The sequence below is a fragment of the Pseudopipra pipra genome, chromosome 5 (assembly GCF_036250125.1).
Source record: "Pseudopipra pipra isolate bDixPip1 chromosome 5, bDixPip1.hap1, whole genome shotgun sequence".
NCBI classification, from domain to species: Eukaryota; Metazoa; Chordata; class Aves; order Passeriformes; family Pipridae; genus Pseudopipra; species Pseudopipra pipra.
This window is the reverse complement of record NC_087553.1, coordinates 11,007,117-11,033,142: the sequence shown is the minus strand read 5'-3', so window position 1 is coordinate 11,033,142 and position 26,026 is coordinate 11,007,117. Positions and strand designations below refer to the sequence as shown.

The following is a 26,026-nucleotide window of genomic DNA, read 5'->3' as shown; positions in this document are numbered from 1 at the left end:
CTTTTTCAGTGCACGCTTTCTTGAGATTTTGTTTGGCATTAAACAGCTCTCCAGAACCCAAATATATTTAAAACCAAATATTGACAGACTGCAAAAATGATATGTAAAGAGATACTATAATGCATATCTTAGTTTCACCTATAAAATACAACAAATTAAAAGGAAAAACCCCAAATCACTTGGTCTTTTAATTAATTTTATTTTTCCCAAGCTCTCCTGTCATAGATTTTTAAAAAATAAATCATACGTATCTTTTATCATGGTGTTATTACATTGAATAAAGTGCATGGAATTATTTAGTACACTGAGTACTAGCAAGTAGCAAGAAACTGCTGAAAACCTAAAAAAGCTCTATTTTATTCCAGTTTCCTTTGGTCAATACTCTTGTGGTCTCTTTGCCTGCAACGACAGCTTTTATTGCTGTTACTGTTGTATTATAACAGAGTTACTTGAAAAAGGATCCCTAACCACAACATTTGATGTCCTAAGTGTTATGGGTTGAATTCATGAGATGCCCAGAGCCTGTAGCTGATTTCACCTTCCAGCAAACCACCTTCCTCCTGCCCGGTGCCGCACTGTTTGCAAGGGCGGGCTAAGTGCCGAAGATCCCTCCACCTTCCAGGCTGCCAAGTCAGGTTTTGTGCACCAGCTCCTCTTGGGCTGGCTCCACGGCAGAGAGAGCTGCATGGCAGCCTCTCCACTACCCCTCACACACAGGAGGGCAGCAGCAGCTGTTGCAGCTTGATGAGGAGGGAGGGAGACGAGGAGCAGCCGTAAAAATGGTTTCTCCGTGAGGGAGGAAGCTGCCCCTCCCCAGCCGTAAGTCCTCCCCTCACTCGGCAGAAAAATTGGTGAGCAGTGTATTCAGAGCTGTACATGTGCTAAAAATGATTGTCTTTTCTTTTGGCATTTACAGTGAAAATTACACGAAGTTTAACATTTTCAGGGTGGATATTAAGATACTGCTTCACTGATGATGAATTTTTGCCTGGAACACCACTCACTGGGTAAAATCACGGTGGAGATCTCAGTCTTCCTAAAGTCTAGTCTCCTTTTCTGGCCAGTAAGTTGACTGAATTAAACAGTCACTATTGCCAAAATTATCTTTTCTGCTCTTTGTCCCACAGGTGCCTCTCTCCCCGTTGGCTGAGAGGGTCTCATCTGGTGGAGAAGACCTTTTCCGGAGAACCCAAAGGACAGCAACACTGAAGAAAATGGACACCGTGCCCAACACCAAAGTCAGTCCCAGGTACACATACCTGAGAGAGAAATGATTGATCAGAGCCTATTTCAAAGGCAACATTTGACTAGAAGGCATCAAGAACACATTCATATTCTCATGTGGTAAGGCTGAGTAAGAACACTCTTCCATCAAGGGGAATGACCCTGGAGAGGGGAGTTTGTCAGCTCATCCAGGTCAGGTGGGTGTGGTCTGTGGCCAAGAAAGCATCTCAGGCATTATCTGATCTCCTCCACTCCAACGTGCTTCAGTAAGAATAGCACTAAAATTTTTAGGGCAATTCCTCTATTTTATGCTTGCCTCATAAAAAGTACCAATGATATCAAAATCATTTGATGGTATTTTTTCTTTACAGGCATAATGACAGCAACAACAACAGCAGCAACAATAACATCATTATGTTTTATCAGCAAAAAGAGTCCCAGCTGAGCTTTTGTTCTTTCCTTCCAATTTTCAAAACATTTTTTCCTGGGGGTGGGGGGAAAGCACAACATTTTCTCCCATTTTCCTCTTACCCTTATTATTCCATTCTTCCTTTCTGGTGACACCTTTCATGAATGCATTTCAGATAATTATTGTCCTCTAGCAATAAATTGATAAAGACAACACTGCACTTAAGGCCCTAGATAAGAAAAACATGCTTTGTAGTACCTTTCCCTTCTGTTTTGTGGTTCAGCTCCAACATGGAGAAACAATGAGTTTTAATAACCCTTCTACTTATTTACACATTACCACAGCAGAGTCATTGAAAAATGGGGGAAGCTTTAGCATAAAGTTGAGGTTTCAATAGAACCTCAGTATTTTTAGGTGAACAATTAAGTGACAAATATTTCCAGCTGATACTGAAACAAGATGATCCCCTCTCCCCCTAAAAAAAGATTAAATCAAAAGAGAATGCCGAAACCTGAACATTATTGTTAATATTGTTAGTCAGAGTCTTTCATTCAGTTTCAAATCTTTCACTCAAACTTTCTAACAGAAATTCTTGTGCCAGTGCCAGGCACAGATGCACTTAAAGGGCACAAGTTAAAGAACGAATGGAGAAGAGCTGTTACCTGAGTGCACTGGAGTCATAGAGTCTGCACGCTCCTCTTCCCCCACATCTTTTGCTGCCCCATTTCAGGCAAGTGGTATCTATGGCTACTCCAAAATACACTGGGGCTGGAATTCCCGCTGGGTGTATTTAACAAATAAATAGAGGTAAGAAAGTTACTTTCCAGGGTGATCAGTTCTGATCTAGAGACATGTTCGGGTAGAACATTAAATCACACATTAGAAAAGCAGTGACACTTCCACGCTGTTTGCTGGTTTGAGGAGACGTGCCTCGTGCTGCCCAGGCACACACCGCCCTTTCCTCCCTGTGGGAAGCCAGGGAATCGTAACAGAACATCAAAAAGCCTGTGGAAGCCAGCGGAAGGAGGGCTGGCCATGATTTGGTTTCCTCACCCTGCGGGACACCTCTGGAGAAAAAAAAAAAAAGGAGATAGTTCTCCTTTCTCAGGAGCAATGGAGCCTTTTCAGCTTGGGTTTAGGGGGTGTCCTGTGTGTGGGTTGGAGGGGGTGAGAAGGGAGAGAGACAGCGAGGCTGGGAGCCTGTAGTGGGGTTACAAGTATCCTACAAGTATCCTGAGATGCTGCTGTGGCAGGGACAAACCTGCCACAAAGTGCTTGTGGGTGATGGAAAGGAAAGGCCTTTTTTCATATGCTAATGGGATATCCTGGACTCTGTGCCACCTGGGTTGCTGGAGAAGAAAGTAAGCCAGAAGGGAAAAATCTTGGCCTGCAAGGGTGTGAGAAAGCAGCCAACAGTGTTGATCTGCTCTATTTAAGTAGGTGACTTGTTATTATTTTTTTTCTGTGAAGACATAGAGGATTTTAGAATCTCCAGTTCATTGGCATCTCACGGTACCCTTGATTTCAGTGACAACTTAGAGGTGACTCTACCACAAGGCTGCAGCAAAACCTGCCCCCAGGCACACCTGTACTCAGAGTAATTCCCTTAGAAACCAATGAAAATTTGCCTGAAAAACAATCACACATTCTCAGCCATAGCAGTTCTATTATGCTTGTTGCTGAGTAAGGAGAGATAAGATGTAATTTTTCATAGTCTGTCATTGTCATCTCTATGGATATTGGCCATGTATATCTTAATTATACCTAAGTCACAGTTATACAATTTAGGAAGCTATTTCATTTTTGCAACCCTTTTCCTATTTTTTTTTAATTCATATAATAATTACTTCTCAGTTAGACATTGTTCTTTCCAACAATCAGAGCTTAATTCTAAGATAAATGATTAATGAGGAGGGTATTAAAACAGACTCAAGAGTTCAAATGGACTTACCAAGCACTCTTATTGCCAGGGTATAGATACCAAGTGCAAATGATTTCAAGTGGGGTTTAATGCATCTAAAAATAATAAAAAAGATGTTACATACAAATAAAGAAGCAAGTGTGAAAAATTTGAACACAAATAGAAAGCAAGAGAAACGAAAGAAATGTGACTTTTTCCTCCTCAATGTCACTGACTAACCAAAAAAATGTGATAAAATCAGAACAGAACCTAGGAATTCTGAATGACTATATTCAATATCACATTTTAAGATAGTTGTGGATTCTCAGATGATATCAGCACTTAGGACTTACCCACACAGGACAAGAAAATTGATTGTGAAATCATGCATCCATTGGATAGCCTTATTCAGCTAGATAATCTCTGAATTTCAGGATCATGATCCAGGCTAGTACAAGGTATTTAGGCACTCACTTTTCATTGCACTGTATCTAGGATCAGGATCACACCTCCTGTAAAGGTAAATCCTCCAAACTGTTCTCTGACTTTTCTGAGCTTTCAGGGGAGTCTAAACCACACAGCTCCAGATCAGCCCTGCTCCAGCCTTCAATTATCACCCTGGCCCACTGAGGAAGACAGGGGTGGTGGGCAGGAGAACAGCTGCCTTTCACAACCATGCTACGAGTGGTGTGTGTATGGACCCACTCCAATTCGTAGGACTCACCTGCTGCTCCCTCACCAGCTGTCAAGTGTGCTGTTTTCCCCAGCAGGTACCAGATTGCCAATTGCATCCAGCACGAATCTGAGTACACGCTTGGCTTTTAACGAGTAGTCCCAGTCACATAATTAAATAGGGACATGTCTGATATGTGGGGTAACATATGTGTGTCAATATAGTAACTGATAACATTCCCTGTTGTCACAGTCATTATCTTCATTAGAAAACAGGAAAAAAAATTGGGCGGAAATTCAGTTGTCACTATGGATGAACGCAGCACTCTGGAGGTCCAGTCTGTGTGCTCTGAACTAGGATGGGCTCAGCTTCTGCAGAAATTATGTAATTTGGAATACATTTTTAAAAAAATAATAAAGACATCACAGAACTAGCTCTTTTGTTCCCCACCAGTGATTTTTTAAAATTTCCCAGAACAGCATTAAGAACCCATACTGCAAACGATATTTGGATCATCTTCCTCTAATTTACTGAAAATAGAAAGGACATGAAGGACATTTAAGGAAGAAGGTAGCCTGGAGAAGAGATGATTGAGAGGAGATCTGATGCATACACACATCTGAAGGGCAGGTTTCAAGAGGATGTGGTCAGAATCTTTTCAGTGGTGCCCAGTGACAGGACAAAGGACAATGGGCACAAACTTAAAACACAGGGAGTTCCATCTGAGTGTGAGGAAAAACTACTGTGAGGGTGACAGAGCCCTGGAACAGGCTGCCCAGATAGACTGTGGAGTCTCCTCTGGGCAGATTCAAAACCTGCCTAGACACCAGCCCATGCAACCTGCTCTATTTGACTGTGCCTTGGCAGGAGGGTTGGACTAGGTGATCTCCAGAAGTCCTTACCAGCTCCAGTCATTCTGTGACTCTGTGAAAAGAACACCGAAGTATCATAGTAAAAAAAGAAAAAAATAATCATGTGCAGCTCATTTTATAATGTCAACACTTTATTCTCTAATGCCCTGGTCGTGAATTATCATCATACAGTCTGTTGCATTGTGGCTTATACAAGCACTGCCATCTATGTAGGCATGACTGTAATATGATTTTAAGCTGTAAGAACAGTGACTTGCTCTCCTATCAGACACACCTTATACAAGCAAGCCTCAGTCTGGAGTCCTTCTAAACAAATCTGAGGGCATAGAAAGGAAAATCGTAAAATAAAACCAATAACTGGATATTTATTATGTGTTCCATAGGATTTATATCCCGCAGAAAAAATCTTCACTTTCAGATGAAAAAAAAAAGGAATTGTTTGAGCATTTGTATTGTGTTTGCACGGAAACAGGAGTTCTTTGTGACCCCGAGTGATAGCCAGAGCTCTCAGGGAGATCTGAGACTTCCTTTTCACTGCCTGATCACCTGCTATTAATAGCTGGTGCTTGAACAACAGGTATCTGAACTACACGGTGTTTTTCTACAAAACTTTAGGGCTTTCCCAAGTTCCTTGGTGATTGCAATTAGGCTAATACCACTAAAAAGACACTTCAGCAAATGACTCAGTCACTAGCTTTAAGCATATTTCAGTGGCTCCAGTCGTGTAAACCCTTAAAGAAAATGTCACTAAATCGAAAGGCTAAAGGGATTTAGCTGTGTTGGTGCTCCGTGGCAGGTGCAATTATATCTGCCCATCAGAAAACATCAGATTGCTTAAGTGCTGGAATCTTAACAGAGCTGACTGAATATTGAATAATTTTAAAAACAGATCATTGGAAAAAGTACATAATGAAGTCTGCAACTTGACCTTGGGACTATCTGTTTTCAAAGAAAATTTATTTTCCTTCTGCTAACAGAAGCACACTTTCAATTCAGCCAGATTTTCAGGGAACGTCAGTCAGTGATGGATTACAGAAAAGAGAAAAGTAAGCATGAGCTTAAAGTGGAATTGTGCCCACAGGTCATTTGCAGTGCAGAAAAAAAAAGAAAAAACAAAGCCAAAAGGAAAAAAAAAGGATTGAACTTACTGAAACACCTTTTATTTAGCTGCACATGAGAGGTGGATGCCCTCAGTCCAGCAGGAAGACACACAACTTCTCAATTTCAGTTAAATGTCTCTCAAAATAAAATGATTTTCAACAGCAATAAAAGATTTGGAGCCGAACCAATAAAACTGTTTTGCTGATTTCATATATAAAGTGTTTCAGTATTGTAATTGAAAACCTTTCTAAGCTCTTCTAAATAAATCCATTAAGCAATAAGATTCCCAAGAGAAAGTTCTTAGGGCTGAGAAGTGATGGCAACTCTGTGATTTAAACTTGTAGGTGCTCATTTATGAACATCTCCTCCCAAACACTTAATTTTTTACACGGTGGAGACAAGAGGAAAAGCAGGAGGTTGAGCAATGGCTACAGCGGTTTTGAGGCCCTGTGTGGTACAATATCCATACACCTTCTACTCTGTGTCTTATGGATAGGAAGGAGACATCATGTAGAGGGAAAGAGAAAGGAAACTGCGTCTCTGCATAGCCCTATGCCCATATTTATTCAGTGTGTCAGAAGCAACCAGAGAGAGAAATCTGGCATAAATCCTGATGGCTTTGCTGCAAGCTCTCAACTCATGAATCGTCCTCATCTTGGCGCATGAACAGTTCAGTGGTGCATAAGCTTCAGTAAAAATTGTCCAAAATGGATTATAATATGATTGTTCTTGGAGTGAGGCCTCGGGGAGAGAGAGATCAGTGGTAACCCTGCAAGGTCCACGAGGAAAGCTGTGCAGCTTCTGTGGTCTAAGGCGCACACCTCACTGGCAGTGTTTGTCTAGGGCAGTGGAGAAGGATTCTCACCCCAACCATTTCTGAAAGTCTCTGTGTGAATATTGATTCTGGTTCAAGGATTGTGATGGAACCACAGCTGAAGTCACATTCTTTACCCAGTTTTTTTCCATATAGCCTATATTGAGCCAGTTCTAGCACTGGCTTTGTCCACGTGGTATAAAGGCACCAACAATGAGACAGAGCCTGTTCCAGAAAACTTCATTCAAAAACAAAGAGAATTTTGGGGTAAGAAAGCACAATTATAATACTAAAGATTAGTTAGCCTGGGTTTACTGTTGTTTTGTTTGAGAAGTAGAATGTGCCCATCTGGAAATAATTTGGAAAAAGGAACTGAGTAAGAAAGCTTTCCAAAACAGAGTGGAGCAGCACTTGGAATGCAAAAATTGCAAAAGGTTGACAAAAATCCAGATTAAGTCCTGGTAGTATTACATGCCTTTTGCACTTTCTAAAATTAGTTTCAAAGCTTACACTCAGTGATGGACAAATAGTCCCAGCAGTTAAATATGTATTGGAACAATCCCTTAGGAAAAGCATTTAATAAATCTGCAATTATCAGAACAGAAAAAAAAAATCTCTTTCTAAATCAATCTTTGTTTTGAAGAGAAAAAATCTGGAACAGAACAATCATATGGGATAATAAAATGGGCTAGAGGAGAAGAGTTGAGGGTATATAGAGGGTTTGGGTTAGAATACCTCCATGTAGTTGTGCATCAGTATCCATAGGAATTGAGGAAAACTGGCTGTTCATATACATATATGTGCACACACTGACACATACAGAGCTAATTTCCATTTGCAGGGAGGTCATACAACACCATTCTAGTAATAAAAAAGGCATTAAGGGAAGGAGATTTGGGTATAAACTATAACTAGGCCTCTTATGTCATGTTTGAAAACAGAAAGATATTGCTGGTAAAGATTATCATAAACACATTGTTGCATCGATGGTAAAAAACTTGTTGCAAAATTTTGAGGATGCTTTTCCATAGTAAAAAAAAAAAAAATATTTTAAAAGCCACCTTGCATAGCTGAAAACATTTCACAATACTAGGAATACTAGAAGGGGAGGGAGACCCAGTCACGTATGTCAAAACACCTTGAAAACATTTGGCAATGCTGGCAGGAATTATTTCTTACCTTAGAAGCAGGATGTATCCGGGTGTGCCACCTACTGACAAAGTGTATGAAGTGATAACCGATATTACTAGAAAATACAGAAACATTTTTGGACACTCATTTCCTTTTTGACACGGTCCCACCACAGCTGAGGAGCTTTGTGAAGATTCAAAGGTTCCCACACAGCTGCAGTTAAAAAATACCTAGAAGAGAGCAGGTGAAAATGTATGATAACTTAAACGGTGGAGAAGTGGATGTTCAGGAATTGCACATCATACTTTTCTGGGTAGCTGAAGGTTTAAATCCAAAGTGGAAATGTTTTGCAAAAGGAAAAGGTTTATTTTTTGAAGGATAAAATTATAAACTATCTGCTGTTGATGAATGTATTTATTACATTTTTTTTTTCCAAGAGTCTTGGTAGCCAACAGCTAAATAAAACCCCCTCCAAAACATTCTCTGCTTGTGATTTCTGCCGGAAAGATAACTCGAGAAAGTTTTAAATGTGGGTGGCAGATTGCTAAAAAACCCCGAGGAGTTTAGGGTTGAAGAGGACGTGCCTTAGTAAATTTTAATCCACTTACTCTGACAGACCTGGTTGCATTTGGAAAAAATACCACATCACATCACACATGGAAACGAAAGATTGCCTTACGGTGTTTTTCCCACTGCCGTTGGACGCCTGGCAGCCGGCGAGACAGGCAGAAATGTAGGTAACTCCATTTTCTCCACAGATGGGGTCCCAGTCGTTCTTGGAACACGAGCAGCCGGAATTGCACTCCGAAAACACGGCTTGCTCGTAATCAGTCATCTGTTTGGTTCTGAGGAGAAAGAGAAATTGCGAAGATGTTTTCTAGCAGACGTGGAAGAAATCATTATCAAATCACGGGCTGTGCTCTGGGACAGGTGCTCCTGGCCAGACCTCCCCTCTATAGTCCATTAAATGTTGTCCCTTTGCATCCATGCAGCACTGTAAATTCTTATTTCTCTCTTATCCGAATGTCTTAGCAATATCACACCATCTACTGCGAGATGGTAGCTACTTTATTAAGGGTGACAGCTAACAATTTCTATTCATGAATTTGCTTATATTTTCTAAGATTTTAGTTATCTGAGGCTTGATGCAGTTTTAACAAAACTGGACAAACGGCAAAGGGGGGATTGAGCTCCTCGTGGGAAATGGTCTCTGTAGAAGTTAGTGAGGAGCTTATCAGATTGGGATTCAGTTTTGTTTAACCTCTGCTGTCCATCTGAGATTTGTACCAACTCAGCGAGGCACAAACTTGCATGCAGCTGTCAAACATCAGTGTGTCATATTCCACCCCCACACCTCCATGGCATTTTTTTTTGTTCTGACCAATCCTGCATACGAGGTGCAGTGGAGGAGACTGTGCAGGCCCTCTGCACCTCTGCTGAATTGAGGTCCAATACCTTGCAATCTGCCAACTTCAGTCACCTGCTGCTAAAGACACTAGTGGAGCAGCTCCTGGAGCAGCTGTGCAGTCAGTGCTGGAAACTCCTACCAAAAAGTGAGCTTTACAGAGTAATAGAATGGGCAAAAGTGACCCAAAAGTGACCCTTAGGTGTACCTGATGGTTAACATCATGGCTTACTCATGGTAAATCCAGGAATTCTGAAGTTTTAGGTTTGAAGGCTATTAAACAACATTTGTTTTTCAGCACACGGAAGCAGGGAACAATTAATGGAATCCCCACTACTGAGCTCCTCACATTTCCAGAAATCTCTAGGCTCAAGGGATGGGTCCCATGGAAATAACAATTACAAAGTAATCAGAAAAATAATCTGCACTTGTGACATGAACCCCTCTGGTTTATGCCACAATCATGAAAGTGTTCTGACACGGCGTCCTCTGGAATAGATGGAGTGGTTTCCACCGCTTTGAATCAAGTTTCTGGGAAGCATACTTGGGTCCATCACTCTCTTTTCAAAAATATATATACTTTGTGGGATAAAATGAGGAAGGATTTTGGTTTGCAATAGCACTTGGTGCCGTAGGATGCCCTTCCCAGCATACCCATGGTACGACACGGTCAGTCCGGCCACTTCCGAGTTCTCACAGCCCATCGCAAACAGTGAGAGGAGCAAAAGGTAACCAAAGAAAGATGATCCCAGGGAAAGTTTTGCGGCCCCTAAAACACCAATTCTGAATTTTTTCATGACGAGTCCTCCAGAGAATATGCCAAAGGCCACAGCAGGAATGTTGATGAGACCTGAAATCGGACAGAAAAATCTGTATTAATGAAAACCCCAGTTCAATGGACTAAGTAACCTTCCCAGCCAAAAAATCAGCTGCAGTAATAAGATGAAGGAACAAAAGATAAAAGGTCTTCAGTCAGGGCATTTTATTTTGTCCAGACTTGAATTGATCCTTGGACTGTTACCAAGGTGCTGGAGCTGCTTTTGAAAATTGCTCCCAGGGACATGCTTCACTGCTAGTTCTTTGACAGAAATAAAGAATTGGATAAAGTTTAGCTAACAATCCTCCAATTTCTTAATTTCTTAATCTAGGTGGTTTTCTCCACTGTTAGTTGGTCAGTGGAGGGATCTGCTCATTCCTAGAGGACTAATTTAATTTTACCTACAGTGTTATGAAATCTGGAACAACACTTGCTTTTTCTCTCTCCTTTTTTTTTTTTTAAATGTTTCAAATTGCTCTGGTAATTTTGAAATCTCTCAGAGAGATTGTGATAGAATTTGTCAAAAAAAAATAGCAAAAGAGAGAGGGAAAGTGAAATAAACACTGTAAGTTCTAGTCAGCCCTCAGCAAGGGGGGATTTGAAGAGAAAGGAAAAGAAGGAAGAAAAACTACCTTATTGCAGGGATAGCCACTCAGTAAGGATCCTTCCCTAGCCAAGTCATTGCATGCTTTCTGTTGCATGTGTTCTCTATGCTCACTGAAATCAAACTGTTCTTAATCCCCACTCAGTTTGCACATACCTGAAAGCTTAGCTCCAAAAAAATCTTTAAATACAATTGGAAGTGCTCTACTGAATGTAGGGATTGTTTTCTGAACTTTCTCTGGCCATCAACTATACTTCAAGGTTTCTCCTTGCTTTGAGGAGCTTCGTGCCAGGAAATTCCAGCTTCTATCTTTAAGGAATTAGCACATAGCACAATGGATCAATACAGCTTTTCTGCATATATATACCTCTGTTGCTGTGCAACTAATGCTGCCCTGAAACAAGGCAGTTCCCTCTGTATTGGGTAGATGTAAACCTCTTTGCTGTTTAATGCTGATGAATCCCTGGACTTTAGGAAGGGAACTCAAGCCTGTGTGCAGGTTCAGCAACTGGGCATTTGAGTTCATGATCCTGAAGTCATCTACAAAAATGGCCAACATGGTACCCAAAGGCAGAAGCAGCATCTCTCTTTCTTGTGCTGTAGAGAAGATTTTGGAATATGACTTGCCTTCCTTTTTTTTAACCCCAACCTCTTCAGAAAGTAAGAAATCACTGGAATATGACATTACTTTATGGTTAATCCTTTAGCACTCACTGACATGATCTTTATTTTGTTGACATAAATGGGATGCCAGCAAGGAAACAGATCTGTCTGATGACAAATTTACATAAAGTATTTTAAAATTAATTCTGTTCTCAATTACTTTCTTGTGCTGTATATATATAGTATTTTTCAAATTTCCAGTTAAATGGGAATTAAGGTATCAAATAATGTGAACTTTCACAGTAACTCTTGCATAGATAAACTCAGAGCTAACTAGTGCTAAGGAAGAAATGAAAGAACTTACCTGCTATAAGCTACTACTTAAAGTCAAACAAGGAAGGAGAAGAAATAAACATATCCTAAAAAAATACAATTTTCCCTATATGAATGTACATGCCACTCCTAAAATGTCCACTTGAAAGATATCAAGAAGCAGATATAGCATTACCTATAACAAAGTTAGTTTTTGAAGATGTTTGCCCATACTGTTGTTCAATATACTTTGGCTTATATGTCACCATGCCGATTAAAGAATTGAACTGAATGATACTTGCACACAAATACAGAATGTAAACTGGATTCCCAAAGAGGCACTTCAGTGATGGAAAGAAGTCTGCAAGACAAAACAGCAGAAATGACAAGCAGATCAGAGAGAGAATAACTGTTGTGAATAATGCTTTGTGATATGTTTGCACCTTTTTAAAAAAGGATTGCAGAACGTTTCAGAAGGAATCCATGAAGTTCCATGATGCTACTAAGAGCTCTCCCATTTCTGGATGGAGGAAAACACTAAGCATCAATATCCCAGAGGAGGCATCTTGTTTTCTATTCCTTCTTTCGATCATAAACCAGGACTGATTTGGTTTCTGTGTGTCCTCAACAGCCATAGCACCTTTCAGCTTAATTTGGGGCAGAGACTGCTCAGCACAGTTGACAGTAAGCACAGAAATATTGAGTTACAGATTCAAGTACTGAGGGAAAATGCTTTCGGCAAGGTAAGGCCAAGGAAATGCAACTGTGCAAACCAGCTCCTGCCTAAATCCAGACAGCCTCCAACAATACTGTAGTGAGTCTGTGCCCATCCTTATTCTGATCAGATATTGTACGTGTTTTTCTAATGAATGAACTTACAGAAAAAGGTTTAGCAAAAACCAAAAGTCTTTTTTGACCACTGCTTCTGCAACAGTCACTATCTGTGAATGAAAAAATTTCGCGGGGTTTCATGGGATTTACTGGCCCACTAGCATAATTTTACAAATCCCAGATGAAGAAATCCTGCGTGCAAGAACAGGCCCAGGAAACAATGAAAAGACCCATTATATGTCTGTTATTTAGGTGGAGAGTGACACCTGGGGGAAAAATCATAATTCTCAGCCCACTAAAATAGGGCCTCAGAAAGTATAAAATCTTAAAGTATAAAAGCCTTTGAGAGAAAAACAACAATCAGGAAAGAAACTCCAGTGCTTTGCCTTTTGCCATCTCAGCAATCTTCGTTTGTTGCTGATAAGGTTTGTGTTGGTCCTTGTTATCCTCGATGATGAACTTGGACTGCTCGGAAGAGGTGCTGGAGTCCTTCCTGCTCTCGGGTTTTGGGAGGTGCTTCGGCAGGAACCAGAAGGGGATGCCGGCCAGAACGCTGATCACACCGGCTATCAAGTAACCCAGCCACCATGCTCCCACCCACTGCACGTCCTTGGGAGTTATTGTGATGCTGTCTGGAGAAAGCCAAAAGAAAGAAGAAACAAACAGACGCTTTTCGAGAGTGCTGATAACAGGGAAGGTGGTTTTTCAGGGACTTTCTCTGCAGGAGTCTGTTCCCGCCTCACCAGGTTTAACTGTGCGTCTCTGAGGGTGTTACAAGAGCAGCTGTGGGGATGCAACAAGGACTTGCTGATTGCTGTGACACAGCAGCAGCCTGGCCCTGACACTGCTGTGCCGCTTGCACATCCCCAGAGATGCTGCAAGGCCCGGGAGATGGGGTAGCCCAGGTGGCCACTCCCTTGCTCCTGATCAGGCTGTTCTGTACAAAAGCCCCAAGGAAAAACAGGGTGGAAAGCGTTTTCTCGGGCAGAAGGCAGTCAGGAGACCCGGTGCCCACTGCCAAACTATGTTTCCAGGCAACAACAGGATACTAAAAAATGCACACACAAAAATCCTGAGACTCAGTCTTGCCTCCTCCTGGCACCTGCTGTCTCCCCTGAGCCTCCTCCCCAGGGCATCTCTTGGAGGCACCCGCTGCAGACTTGCTGGGACTGAGGAAGAGCCAGATCTTCTAATTCCTCCACAACCATCCTTTTTGTCAGCCTTTTCTGCATGGACCACTCTATTGCTGTCATCCTTTTTATTTCATAATTACAGAATACGCTGAGCTGGAAGGGACCCATTAGGATCATCGAGCCCTGCACAGGACCATCCCCAGGAGTCACACCATGCACCTGTTCTACTCCTGTTAGCCCCTTATGAATAACCAGATAGTTCTTGGCCCAAAATAGGAATTTTGGAGCCTGACTGAATTTTTGAGACCCCAGTTTTCTGACTTACCCGGATCTACGAAGCCTATGTCAACATAAAGTTTGGCACACAGGGATCCCAGAAGAAAGCCAAATATTGGCCCTATAATTGCCACTGTCTGTACACAGCCTGGAATAAAAAATAGGGGACTGTTACACTCCCAAGTCAAAAAGAGCACTGGTTCTTCTGCGCCTAAAAGCAGAGTATGACATCTGTAAGTGCTAGAAACTCTCTAGCTAAATACATTAAAGTAACTGGAAAGTAAATGGCAATTATTTAAGCGATCACTTTAGGCTGAGATGGGACTCTGAATAGGTTGAAAAATACCATTATTTTGGTATCCAATAATAACATTTCCCTACACCCTCAGCCAAACTTTCTGAATACTGTGAATTTTCAAAATTCGTCTGAGGAGACTGAATCTTTTACAGAGAGAACCTGAGTTTTCGCCAGTTACCAGGCTGGAAACTTGTCAAGACAGGATGCTGATGGGGAAGGAATTTTTTGGTAATATTCCCGGTGAATGTGCAGAGGTCAGGCAATGAACACAAGAAAGCAGTGATACCAACTTTCTAAAGCCTCAGCACTATTGTTTATAATTCTGCTGGAATCTGGAGGCAATGTTTTGAGTGCCTGCTAAAATTCTATTTTAAGTGCTTGAAAGAGCATGTTTTTATCACTTTCCAGAGAACTGAATGTGCACAGAGGCTCAGCAGTCCACATCCAGAAGAATTAGGAAGATTAGGAGAACAGCAGGAAACTAAGGTCAAATTCTTTCGTCAAATTAAGATAATGGAACTGCTGGTATAATTAAAGGGGAACTTGGTCCCTTGAGTGTACATGACTTAAATAAATTTTAATATTGGAAATTATGCAAACAAAACAATCAGGGCAAGTTAATTCAATAACACTCCTTCCATTATTCGGAATGACTCCGTTTCCTCTGGGGAAAAATCCATTAGGAAAATAAGTAATATTTATTTTACCAATATATAAGGCAGCGTTCTCTTCTATGGCATAATCATCAATGTATGTAATTCCCAGAGGCTGGATAGGGGTTTCACCTATTCCACGCAAAAGATTTCCAAGTAAAACGTAGATCCACATGGAAGAGCCTGCTTCCTTTTCACATCCTGAATACATAACAAGAGACAGCAATTATATGCTTTTCGTAACAGTTTGACACTGAATGCACAGGTTTTCTAAAATAATTCTAAAGTGGGAAAAACAGAAGAAAAACTGTGAAGTGCAGGGATGGCAATTTTAACCCAATCAGCTTAAGTGGAAATATTTTTAGCACAAACTGCCTCAAAGATACTAGGAGTTCACTGATTTTATAAACTTGTCACCACGTCCCATTTTAGAAAACTTTTTCACTTTTTTCTAACCAAAACTGAGATCCCCTGATGGAAAGCTTTGGGAGACATTGATGATAGTGAGCACTGCTGGCCACATTTAATCCACAGGTGTGGGGACGCAAACATACACACATTTTGGGACATATAGAGGGTCTGATTTGCCAGCCATAGGGGAGGAAAGTTCCTTCCCCATGAGGAACTCAATGCATCCAGCAGGGACACAGCTCTGTGGTGTGCAAAACAGGGTCAACAGGCAGGGAGAGAAACAAGAAGCAGAGTCTGCAGGCTGGGAGACCCAATGGCTCTTTCCAGCAGGCTGAGGATCTGAAGACATATTTCCACTACTGTGTCCAGCTCTGGGCCCCTCAGTTCAGGAAGGGTATTGAGGTGCTTTAGCAGGTCCAGAGAAAAGTAACAAGGCTGGTGAAGGGATTTGAACACAAGTCTTTTTAGAAGAGGCTGAGGGAGCTGGGGCTGTTCAGCCTGGAGAAGAGGAGGCTCAGGGGAGACCTCCTCACTCTCTACAACTCCCTGACAGGAGGTTGTAGCCAGGTGGGGGTTGGTCTCTTCTCCCACACAACCAGCAGTAGGACAAGAAGGCATGGTCTTAAGCTGTGCCAGGGGAGGTTTAGGCTGAATAGTAAGAAGAAATTCTTTACAGAGAGAGTAATCAGCCATTGGAATGGGTTGCCCAGGGAAGTGGTGGATTCTCTGCCCCCAGAGGTTTTTAAGATGAGACTGGATGTGGCATCAGTGCCATGGTCTGGTAACTAAGGCGGTGTTGGATCAAGGGTTGGACTTGATGATCTCAGAGGTCTTTGATTCTATGACTCTATGATTTCCCAGCAAAGGAAACACCATGACTTTCCAAGGACCCCATGGGAGATTGGTGTTTCTGCAAAACACAGAGCTGCAGAAAGTTGCTGAAGGAGAAAGTAAAGCTGGAGGAAAGGCTGCAGCCCAAAAAAAACTCTTGGGCAGTTATACATTTATTTTGAATAAACTTGCCTCAGCCAGTCTTTTCTGTGGGAAATATTCATCTGATTTTCTTTTTTTTCCTTTTTTTTTTTTTGCATTCTGATTAAGTAGTGCATGAGCCTTTTAGAGCCTTGTGATATATTTTAGGGTGCTTATCACAATATTTAACAGAGATCTCTCTCACCTTCATTTATTTTTGCTTGAGACTTTTCCAAGGATGTGAGTGGAGTTTGGCTTTTATCCTGCAGACATGGAGAGATGTTAACAGTCGAGTTGATGGTGGAAGGGAATCTTTCATAGCGATATCTGTTTAAAAAAACAAAGTTATATTTGTTTATAAGAACTGATAAGAAAAAGCAATCGGATCTGTTACTACCAGGTAGGCCTATAGCACTTAACTGCAAATTTCATCCCGAGTTAATTCATCACTTCTTCACTGATGCTTCAACAATTCCTAAACCATGTCAAAATGTGGCCAGTCAAGATCACAGACTAATAAAACAACAAGCTGATTACAACTGAGATAGTATATATGTTAAATTATTTGCTCCACAAGAATAAGTCCTTTCAGGAAAAATATCAGATTAAGTAACCACATCCACATATGCATATTTCTACGGAGATCTTCATAATCAATGCCTGAATATTTCAGTGAGCTGCCATTCAGTGTGTACAGCCCAGCTGTAAAATGCTGATCACTATGCACTTACCGTCCCATGAAGAACTGGGGCATCGCAATTAGGAATGTTCCAGCTGACATAATTAAGCAGCCTGCTCCAATTATTCTTGGCCTGTGAAGCTTTGCTCCAAAGTAGCTTACAAGAATTATGATTAGGAGGTTCCCTTCGAGAGTACAAAAGGAAAACTGAGTTTTACTGCTTGTTGATAAGAGATCCCCTAAAATAACCACTCCTAGTATGTGGTATAGGCAGCGTTTTCAGGGAGAGAGGGCTGATGGTCTGGGGTTGCTCTTTCTCCCTCTTTCCAGGCATTCTACAGGAACCCAATGCCTTCTGTGATAAGAAAACCATAAACTTTTGGATAAACAGCCGGAAAAGAGGAGAAGGACTGTGTCAGCTGAAGAGAGCAAATCACCAAAAAAGCAGGAAAAGGGGGAATCAAACAGAGTTTTATATACTTAGGCTAAGATTTCATTCCCATGAGTACCACACTCCAGTGAGATAAATTCACTAATCTGAAATCGTAAGAGACAATGTCTTGCTGGAAACTTTAGTACACAGGGAAGGAGGTGGACTGGAAAATAAATGTAGATTACAGTTAGAGGTTTGTACTCCTGCTGCTTAATAAATTATAACAGGTAAACACTTGCAGGGGAGGTAGATTACTGACAAAAGCAGAGAGAAAGTATAAATCTGTGCAGGCAAATTCTCATTTAACAGTCAAAATTTCTGTTAGTATTAATTAGCCAGACACTAAGCTTAACAAATCACAAGGACTATGCCTAATTTCTTGTATTAGCAACCAACCCGATGCTATCCAATGTAATCATACTGACAGTCCCACTGATTTTTACTAGGGTAATCTTGCTCAGTTTCAATGGCTCAAGGAGATTTGTACAATCATTCTTCACAACAAATTGCATCATTCTTTCTTACTGAGAATAAAAATGGGTTTCTACAGCACGTACCAATTTCAAAACTTCCATCAATAACGCCAACCAAAGAGGAAGGGATATCAAATCTTCTTTCTATTTGTGTGATAGTACTTTTTAGATAACTTCCTGACAGTGCTTTAGCAAAATAAACAAAAGATAATGCACCGAGAAATATCTGTGGAAAAAAATTGACAGTGATTAGAATAGGCAGTACAGAAGACTTTACTTTGTGAATTATTTTTAAGCAATTTTTACATTTCCACCTCTCCTTTTCCCAAATAACCACGTCAATATTTCACCTAATTTTTTATTAAATCCTATATTGCTGGTTTGTTCATTTCTTATGAGCAATATTGGTATATATTGAACTGAACTTGCTATCCACCACTGCTAATTTCAGGTAGGTGTCAAACGTGCTGCCACAACAGACAAAGACATAGATCTCCCTCATGATGTTCTAAGGAGGGGGTATCTTACACAGTAAACCATGAGGGTAAATGTTAAGTGTGGCTTGGTGGGGAGGTGAGTTATTTGGGCATTTTTAAGCACAGGCTTTTGCAATGATCTGGAATTGAGAGGCTCTAAGCTGTTCCCACTCAAGCCCAGGGTGACCAGGAGGGAGAAATCTTTGCTTTCTGTTACATGGCTCCATGAGTTAAACAGTGACCTGCCATGCAATTACCTTCTAGGCTCATCCTCTGCTCACCAAATATCTTCCAAGCTGCAACACATATGTTTTCTTTTGAAAAAGAAAACATTTTGCTGGGAACAACCTTCTCCCATCCTTTAGTTTTTCAGAGACAGTTATTTTTGCTTAGTTATCACTGTATCAGTTTTAGCCCATTGCTCTGGATCAGGAGCAAGCTTTGGGAACTAAACTCCCACCCCCTTCACTGTGCTTTGCTACATTCTGCAAATGTACAGGCTGAAATCCTTTCACACAAAATTAAACAGGAAGATGTGTTCCAGACAGGCATTACATTCACTTCAACAGTCAATGGCTCTTCAGCCTCTGGGACAAGATGAGGGCTGGTCTGAAGTATCTCCCCACTCTGAAATGCCTGTAGTGGGAGTGCAGGGTCCTTAGCACCAACTGTTCTGCTCCTGCAGAGCTACTGCTTTAATTTGCCTTCACTGAATGCAGCCCTACTGAGTTTATGAGCTCCGTGGATACTCACACATCATGCAATTGGTCATAGAAATTACAACATTGCTTTCTACCTTCAGATACGGGTTTTGTTGACTGAATATGAATGTGGATGTTCTTTGTAAACGGCGTTAAAAAAAGAAACCCAAACCCTCACCAAGAAATTAAAAGACACAGCAATGTTTCATAAGAATACAGGTCTAGAGCCTTGGCCTGCTCCTTAATCCTCTCTGAGCAATCATGCTTCCAGTGAGTAGGTGCTCTGAAGTGATGTACTCACCTCCAGTACAGAACTCCTCACAACACCTCATTTGACAGGGTACAGCGGTAATAACACTGGTGCTACTACTACTGAATACAAATTCTTGTGTTACGATTCAAATGTATCTCTGTGTTTCCCTCAGCACACTTTATCCAGTGTTGGTTATTCCTCCTTCAGAAACAGTTGTGGGCAAATAAACATACACAACCACTGTCTAGTTCCTATTTCCTACAGCAATGGCTCTCAAAGAACTCTCTTGTAAAAATATTGCCATAGTATTTTACATTTTCTGTGTGTTTATGCCCTTGGATTCTAAATAGTAATGTGAAAGCACATATTTTTTTTTTTTACAGGAAAGTCATATAGGTAAACTAGAACTTGAAATGTCTCTGTCTCTCTTTGACACAAGTTTATTTGCTGGGGTTGCGACTGTCCCAGGTGTGCTCCTGATTTAGAGCTGGGACAGAAAGGTGCACATGATTTCAAATTCTGCTCTGGTTTGTCAATGCCTGCTAGTAAATATTTTACCACATCTTTCTGGTTTATAAAGGCAGTTTTAACACACAGAAAGGCTGATAATTGGTAAAAACAACTCGTTGAATCTGCATACTGTTTTGCTAACATATTAGGCAAATACAGACCTGAAGCAGACTTTTTCATAACTTAGAAATTTATTTAATAATTTCGTTCTGACTAGAAATGCATGATCAGAACTGAAAAAGACTTAGTTCACAAAAAAAAAAAAAAAAAGGAAAGAGGTTTTCTAAGTCCCTACTGGAATGGATTGGTTGTGTCTGTTTGGGTTCCCAGAAGACACAAATTCTTCGGACAGAAAGAAACTGAGCTGAAATATTATTGCTTTTCTACTTTTGGAGCTAATAAGCTGATCCCTGACTGGCTAAGCTGTGACTGAAGGTTTATTCATTGAGGGGATCGGATTATCATTGCAGCAAATGGAGGAACAATGATAGAATTACTATTATGCTACAAGATTTAATTAATACAACTCATCTTCTTTTTCAAAACCAGAAGATCCCAAATTTATAGACTTCAGAGCAATTATCAGTGGTGTTATTGGCTGTATTGGGAGCTGAATTAATATCTGAAAGTAGATGTGTGTAAGAGAGAGAGAGAAAAAACAAAAGAAATGAAGACTGTGAAAGATGAAAAGAACAGGGCAAGGCCAAAGACGCATTTTCTGTATAACTCAAATAATTTCATCTCGTCATTGTACGGTGATTTTCGAGACCTCACCCAAGAGGGTGTCAGCATTTTACAGCCTGGCTTTGGAAAGCAGGCAGGGACAGTAGGCAAAGCACCATGCTGCCTCCTGCACCCCAGTGTCCCATGCAGGGAGGAATGCTCCTCTGAGGTGCAGCGGTCCTACTGTCAGGTGGGTACAGCTGCGCTACGAGGCTTAGAGCAGGGAGCTTCCATCGCCTCGAGGAAGAACTGCTCTAGGGTGAGATAAATGCAGATACAGTGGTGATACTTCTGCAGTTTCATTTCAAAGTCATCTCATGCAGAGTTCTCTTGAACAAGGAATATTACAATAATACTTTAATAATATTGCACTCAAAACGCATGGACCGTAATACAAATAGTATTTTTGAAAGCCCAGAGAACTACCAAGGCTACAAACTTAAAAGAGAAATTTGTACTAACAGCTGCCTGTGGTACCTGTCTTCCAAAGCTTTGTTCTTAACTTCAGGTGGTGCAATAAGGAGGATTGAGTGACTTCTCAGGATGACCCTTGAAGATTTCCTAACAGGCAAGCCTCAACCGACAAGTTATACTGGAATATTGCCAAATGTTAGGCAAACACAGATCTGAAGAAGACTTTCTTTATGACTTGAAAATATCTTCAATAGTTTCATACTGACTCAGCAAGACATAATCAGAAGTGAAAAAGCGATTTATCACCAAAAAGAAAAAAGAGAGATTTTCTACATTCCTACTGGAATATTCAAAAACTCTTACTCTACCTTTATACCTCCACAACACGAGTGTTTTTCCCTGGATGCAGAAGATTCAGATTTGAATGAAGATCGGTCCACAGGCAGGATTGTGTTGTTTGAGAAAAAGCGAGTATTTTCTTTTGATGAAACCTCCATGATGGTATCCTCTGTCTCTAAAGCACAAAACATGGAGAACATTTTAAAAGGGCATCCTATTAGCTCAGCCTCAAAAGCTTGTCATGTGACAGCAACACCCCGCTGTACTGTTTTCCCTACAACAGCAATTATCAAACTTTACAACAGAATCTGACCAATGCACTGGATGTTTAATTATGGAAATTTGCAATCCACTTGCCTATAACAATGGAGATTAAATCATTCTCAGCAAACAGCCATTATCTTCACTCTCTAGCTGTCATCAGCATGATTTCATTTAACATTTAACCAAGAACTACCAGCAGACTAAGCAAGGCTAGTTAGCGTTTTAAACAACATTTCGTGAGTCTACATGTAAGTTCATGTTTCTAGATGTGACCATGTCTGCAGAGATTTCTCAGAGCTGATCTCTGAATTTCCCATATATCTGGGACATTAAGTAATTAGATCAAAGGAAATCTATCCCCGCTAATGAGGGACTTGAATTGTTTTAGATGGAAACATTAGCTCTAATCGTCTGACGTTAGCTAATGAGTTACACAAGAATAAAGAGGTTTAGTTCCCTTTACCATTTTACATAGAGTCTTAGGGCTCAGTGGTCAATTGTTTCAGGAAAAATGTGAATTTACTTCTTTGCAGGTAAATACAAAGAAGTAAAGAAAACCTAAATGCTGAACTTTGAGAACAAAAGATATCAGTAATTCTTAAATCTCTGGTTACATACAGCAGTACTTTGTTCTTAATTTCAATCTCTAAATCAGATCTGAAAATATTTATGAAATCAGCTTCTGTGTTCACTTTTAAGAAGTACTATGTTTTACAGAACTGCTGCCTGAAAGTATAAACAGGAGAAGTTCCTATTCTTCTGTGTTTATCTAAAGACAAAGATCTTACATAAGTTAAATATATATATGGTTTCATGTATATGTATATATACTGTGGATACATGTGTTTTCATGGCTTTCCAAGGGTCTGTGCAATAGATACTTGTGTTACCAGAAATGCAAAAAACCATAAGTATATCTAGATGCTAAGATTTACTCATGCAAATATTTTCCTAGGCTCTGTTCATATATGACTGTGGCACCAACATTTTTGCTGAAATCTCTCCATCAAATGAAATAAGAGCTCCTGACTACACATAAGAAACATATTTGATACTGCCTTGACAGGGACATTAATAAATTTCTTGTCAACACTAATGAGTATATAGATTTTTTTTTTTAACAACAATAACAAAATCAAAATGGTTTGTGCTTGCTGCACACCCATTGCACCTAGTCCTGCTCTGCTTCTGACTTGTGATCTTGGGAAAAGTCACACATTGTCTCTCTCTGCTCCACTTCTGAACTTGTCCAATGGGTAATGAGAGCATGTACCTCAAATGTACCTCACAGCACTTGCGTGAGGATAAATTCCTTTAAACTTTTGGGCATGGGCATGACAATCACATAAGGTATGCTGCTACATACGCACATCAAATACCCTTTAGGTTAAGGTTTTAAATGCTCTGCACATCTACAGCAATTTCAGAATAAAACAAAAAAAAGCACAAAACCTGGAAAAGGAAAACATATCTACCACAGCCAAGTGAATTGTCCTTATCTCTTAGCAGAGCAACATCCAGCTAGAGGAAGTTCAGCAGAGGTGCAGAGGGCCTGCACAGTCTCCTCCACTACACCTTGTATGCAGGATTGGTCAGAACAAAAAAAAATGCCATGGAGGTGTGGAGGTGGAATATGACACACTGATGTTTGACAGTTGCATGCAAGTTTGTGCCCCACTGAGTTGGTACAAATCTCAAATGGACAGCAGAGGTTAAACAAAACTTATGTCCAGAAGCATAAAAAACATTACAGCATAAAAATCATTGGCATTTATTATCTTCCAAATGGAAGAGTGCAAGGAAAGACTGATAGCCATACGGGTTTTCCAGGCTTTAATGTGTCCCCAGTTGTTCCTGTGGCATGGCTTTAAGGAGGTGGGTAGTTTTCAGGCCTGGAGTCACCTGCAACAACATATCTCAGAGCATCACTTTGGTTGCCCTGACAATGCCTCTGATGGAAGCCCTTAACACAAGACAGAGAGCAGAGAACTGTGCCCAGTGGTACTACAGCTGGCCACTTTGTGTGGTCACTTTGTGGCCACTTTGATCCTTCCTCTGGCCACTTTGGCCACTCTGGCCACACTGGCCACTTTGATCCTTCCTTTTTTCTGCAACAGAATGTTCCACTGTAATCCCAAATTTGCCCTATGCCGCTCAAATACTTTTTGGTGGGAGTATTCATAATACACTGTCAGCTGCAGTGAGAGGTCAAAGACAGCTCTGGTTTTAAACAAGCAGACACCTGGATGCTAAGGATGGTCTCTTACTGATTTGGGTATAGTGACAGTCTCAGGTTTTTGCCGTCCCTTGGATACCGTATTTCTCCAGTGACACGAAACACGAGGACAGAGCTCATGTCAGCATTTCCTTTCCAAACATGGCAGATGTGCCAGAGGAATGTAATCATAGAAGCATTTGGGTTGGAAAAGACCTCTAAGATCATCAAGTCCAACTGCTGACCTGGCAAGTCCACCACTAAACTATGTCTCTAAGTGCCACATCCACCTGTCTTTTAAATACCTCTGGGGTGGTGACTCAACCACTTCACTGGCAGCCTGTTCCAGGACTTGATAATGTTTTCAGGAAAGAATTTTTTCCTAATATCCAATCTAAACCTCCCCTGATGCAGTTTGAACCTGTTTTCTCTTGTCCTATAGCTTGTTACTCAGAAGAGACCCACTCCCCCCTGGCTACTACCTCCTTTCAGGCAGTTTTAGAGGGTGATGAGGTCTCCCCTGAGCCTCCTTTTCTCCAAGGTAAATAGCCCCAGCTCCCACAGCAGCTCCTCATCCGACTTGTGCTCCAGACCCTTCACCAACTTCCCTGCCCTCCTCTGGGCACAGCCCAACACCTCAATATCCTTCTCATAGTGAGAGGTCCAAAACTGAACACAGGACTCAAGGTAATGCCTCACCAGTGAAGAGTACAGGGGGGTGATCACTTCCCTAGTCCTGCTGGCCACACTATTTCCAATACAGGCCATGATGCCATTGGCCTGCTCCTGCACCTTTAAGATTTCTTTCTTGGAGAGCATCCAGCCTTCCTTGACCCTTTTGCCCCTTACAACTACCTCCCAAGGGACTCTGTCAACCAGTCTCCTAAACAGGCCTAACTGCCCTCCAGAAACCCAAAGTGGCAATTCTGCTGACCTACCTCTGTACCACTCCAAGAACCAAAAGTTCTCTCATTTCATGATCACTGTGCCCAAGACTGCCTCCAGCCACCACATCACCCACAAGCCCTTCTCTGTTCACAAGTAACAGGTTCAATGGAACACCTCCCCTCATTGTGCTCCCTCATCAGGTGTGTCAGGAAGTTATCTTCCACATGCTCCACAAACCTCCTAGGTTGTCTGGACCTCCTAGAACTCCCTTCCTCTCTGCTGTGTTGTATTTCTAGCAGACTTCCACCATGACATCTGCCTGGTTGCCCTTCCCACTGACTCTTACCCATGAACACTCAGCCTTATCACCATCATCATTAAGGTCTAGTAATCAAAACACATTGTAACATATAGGACTACCCCATTGCCTCTACCTCCTTGCCTGTCCCTTCTGAAGAGTTTATAGCCATCCACTGCAGTGCTGCAGTTGTGCTTCATCACACCTACAGCGCCTGTTCAGGTGGGTGACACTCTGCCTGAAGGACAGCTGCTGGCCACGCTCACACCTTATCCTTGGTTGTCACCTGGGCCCACAGCTGGGGCTCTGACCCCTCCTTGCATCCCTGGCTCCAGCTGGATGGGGTGTGGGAGCCCTCTCTGGTGGCTGTGCTTTCTATCCCACGGGAAGCACGCCCGGTCGCTCACCTGTGTCACAGCTCTGGCGGCAGCGGCGCTCACCCTCCCGGGAGCTGGCATGTGGAGCTGTGCCTCATGGTCAGGTCCAGGGACGGACTCATCCCTCAACATGCATGCAGAGGGCTGAGACAAGTCTAGGCAGTTCCTGAAGAGTCTCCCTTCACTCATTCAAACTCCAGGCAATGGAAAAACGTCCTTCCTCCCCCCCGGAAACTCCCCCATTTGCAGTAAGCCTCCTTAGACATGCCTTTACTGCGTGTCAGCCCGCAGGCACAGGAGCTGCACTTGCTACAATGGGTGGACACAGAAGGCTGGTACAGAGACTGTTCACCCATGAACCCAGCTAAAGGACATTCTCTCTGAAAGGTGAATCAGCAAAGAGAAGAAGAAAAGCCAAATCTTACCTGGCAGCAGGGATCCCCAGAGATGATGCCTACTAGTTTTCATAGGTAAGCTTCTTGTATAGCTTATGCATATACCTACATGCAGGCATGGGCACTGTTCCCAGCTTAGAAGGGGGCAA

General features: G+C 41.6%; 1 protein-coding gene across 1 annotated transcript; it reads right to left on the bottom strand.

Annotated features, from left to right (window-relative positions):
• Positions 1-179: 179 nt before the first annotated feature.
• On the bottom strand, positions 180-26,026 carry SLCO1C1 (solute carrier organic anion transporter family member 1C1). The gene is made up of 15 exons (XM_064654413.1): positions 25,908-26,026; positions 21,470-21,615; positions 18,109-18,250; positions 17,171-17,303; positions 16,645-16,766; positions 15,111-15,257; positions 14,155-14,253; positions 13,083-13,328; positions 12,062-12,226; positions 10,184-10,379; positions 8,804-8,969; positions 8,173-8,354; positions 3,585-3,649; positions 2,296-2,413; positions 180-1,259 (listed from the first exon to the last, which is right to left on the bottom strand). The coding sequence occupies exons 1-15, from the start codon at positions 25,948-25,950 to the stop codon at positions 1,037-1,039; spliced, it is 2,193 nt and encodes a 730-aa protein (XP_064510483.1). The 5' UTR covers positions 25,951-26,026; the 3' UTR covers positions 180-1,036.

Excerpts from the sequence above, each read along its gene's own strand:
- SLCO1C1 (XM_064654413.1), bottom strand. The coding sequence starts at position 25,950 with ATGAAAACTAGTAGGCATCATCTCTGGGGATCCCTGCTGCCAG. Across the intron at positions 13,329-14,154 it reads CATAGGCTTCGTAGATCCGG|ACAGCATCACAATAACTCCC; the intron begins GTAAGTCAGAAA and ends GGCTTTCTCCAG. Across the intron at positions 12,227-13,082 it reads GATTGCTGAGATGGCAAAAG|ACTTCTTTCCATCACTGAAG; the intron begins GCAAAGCACTGG and ends TTTGTCTTGCAG.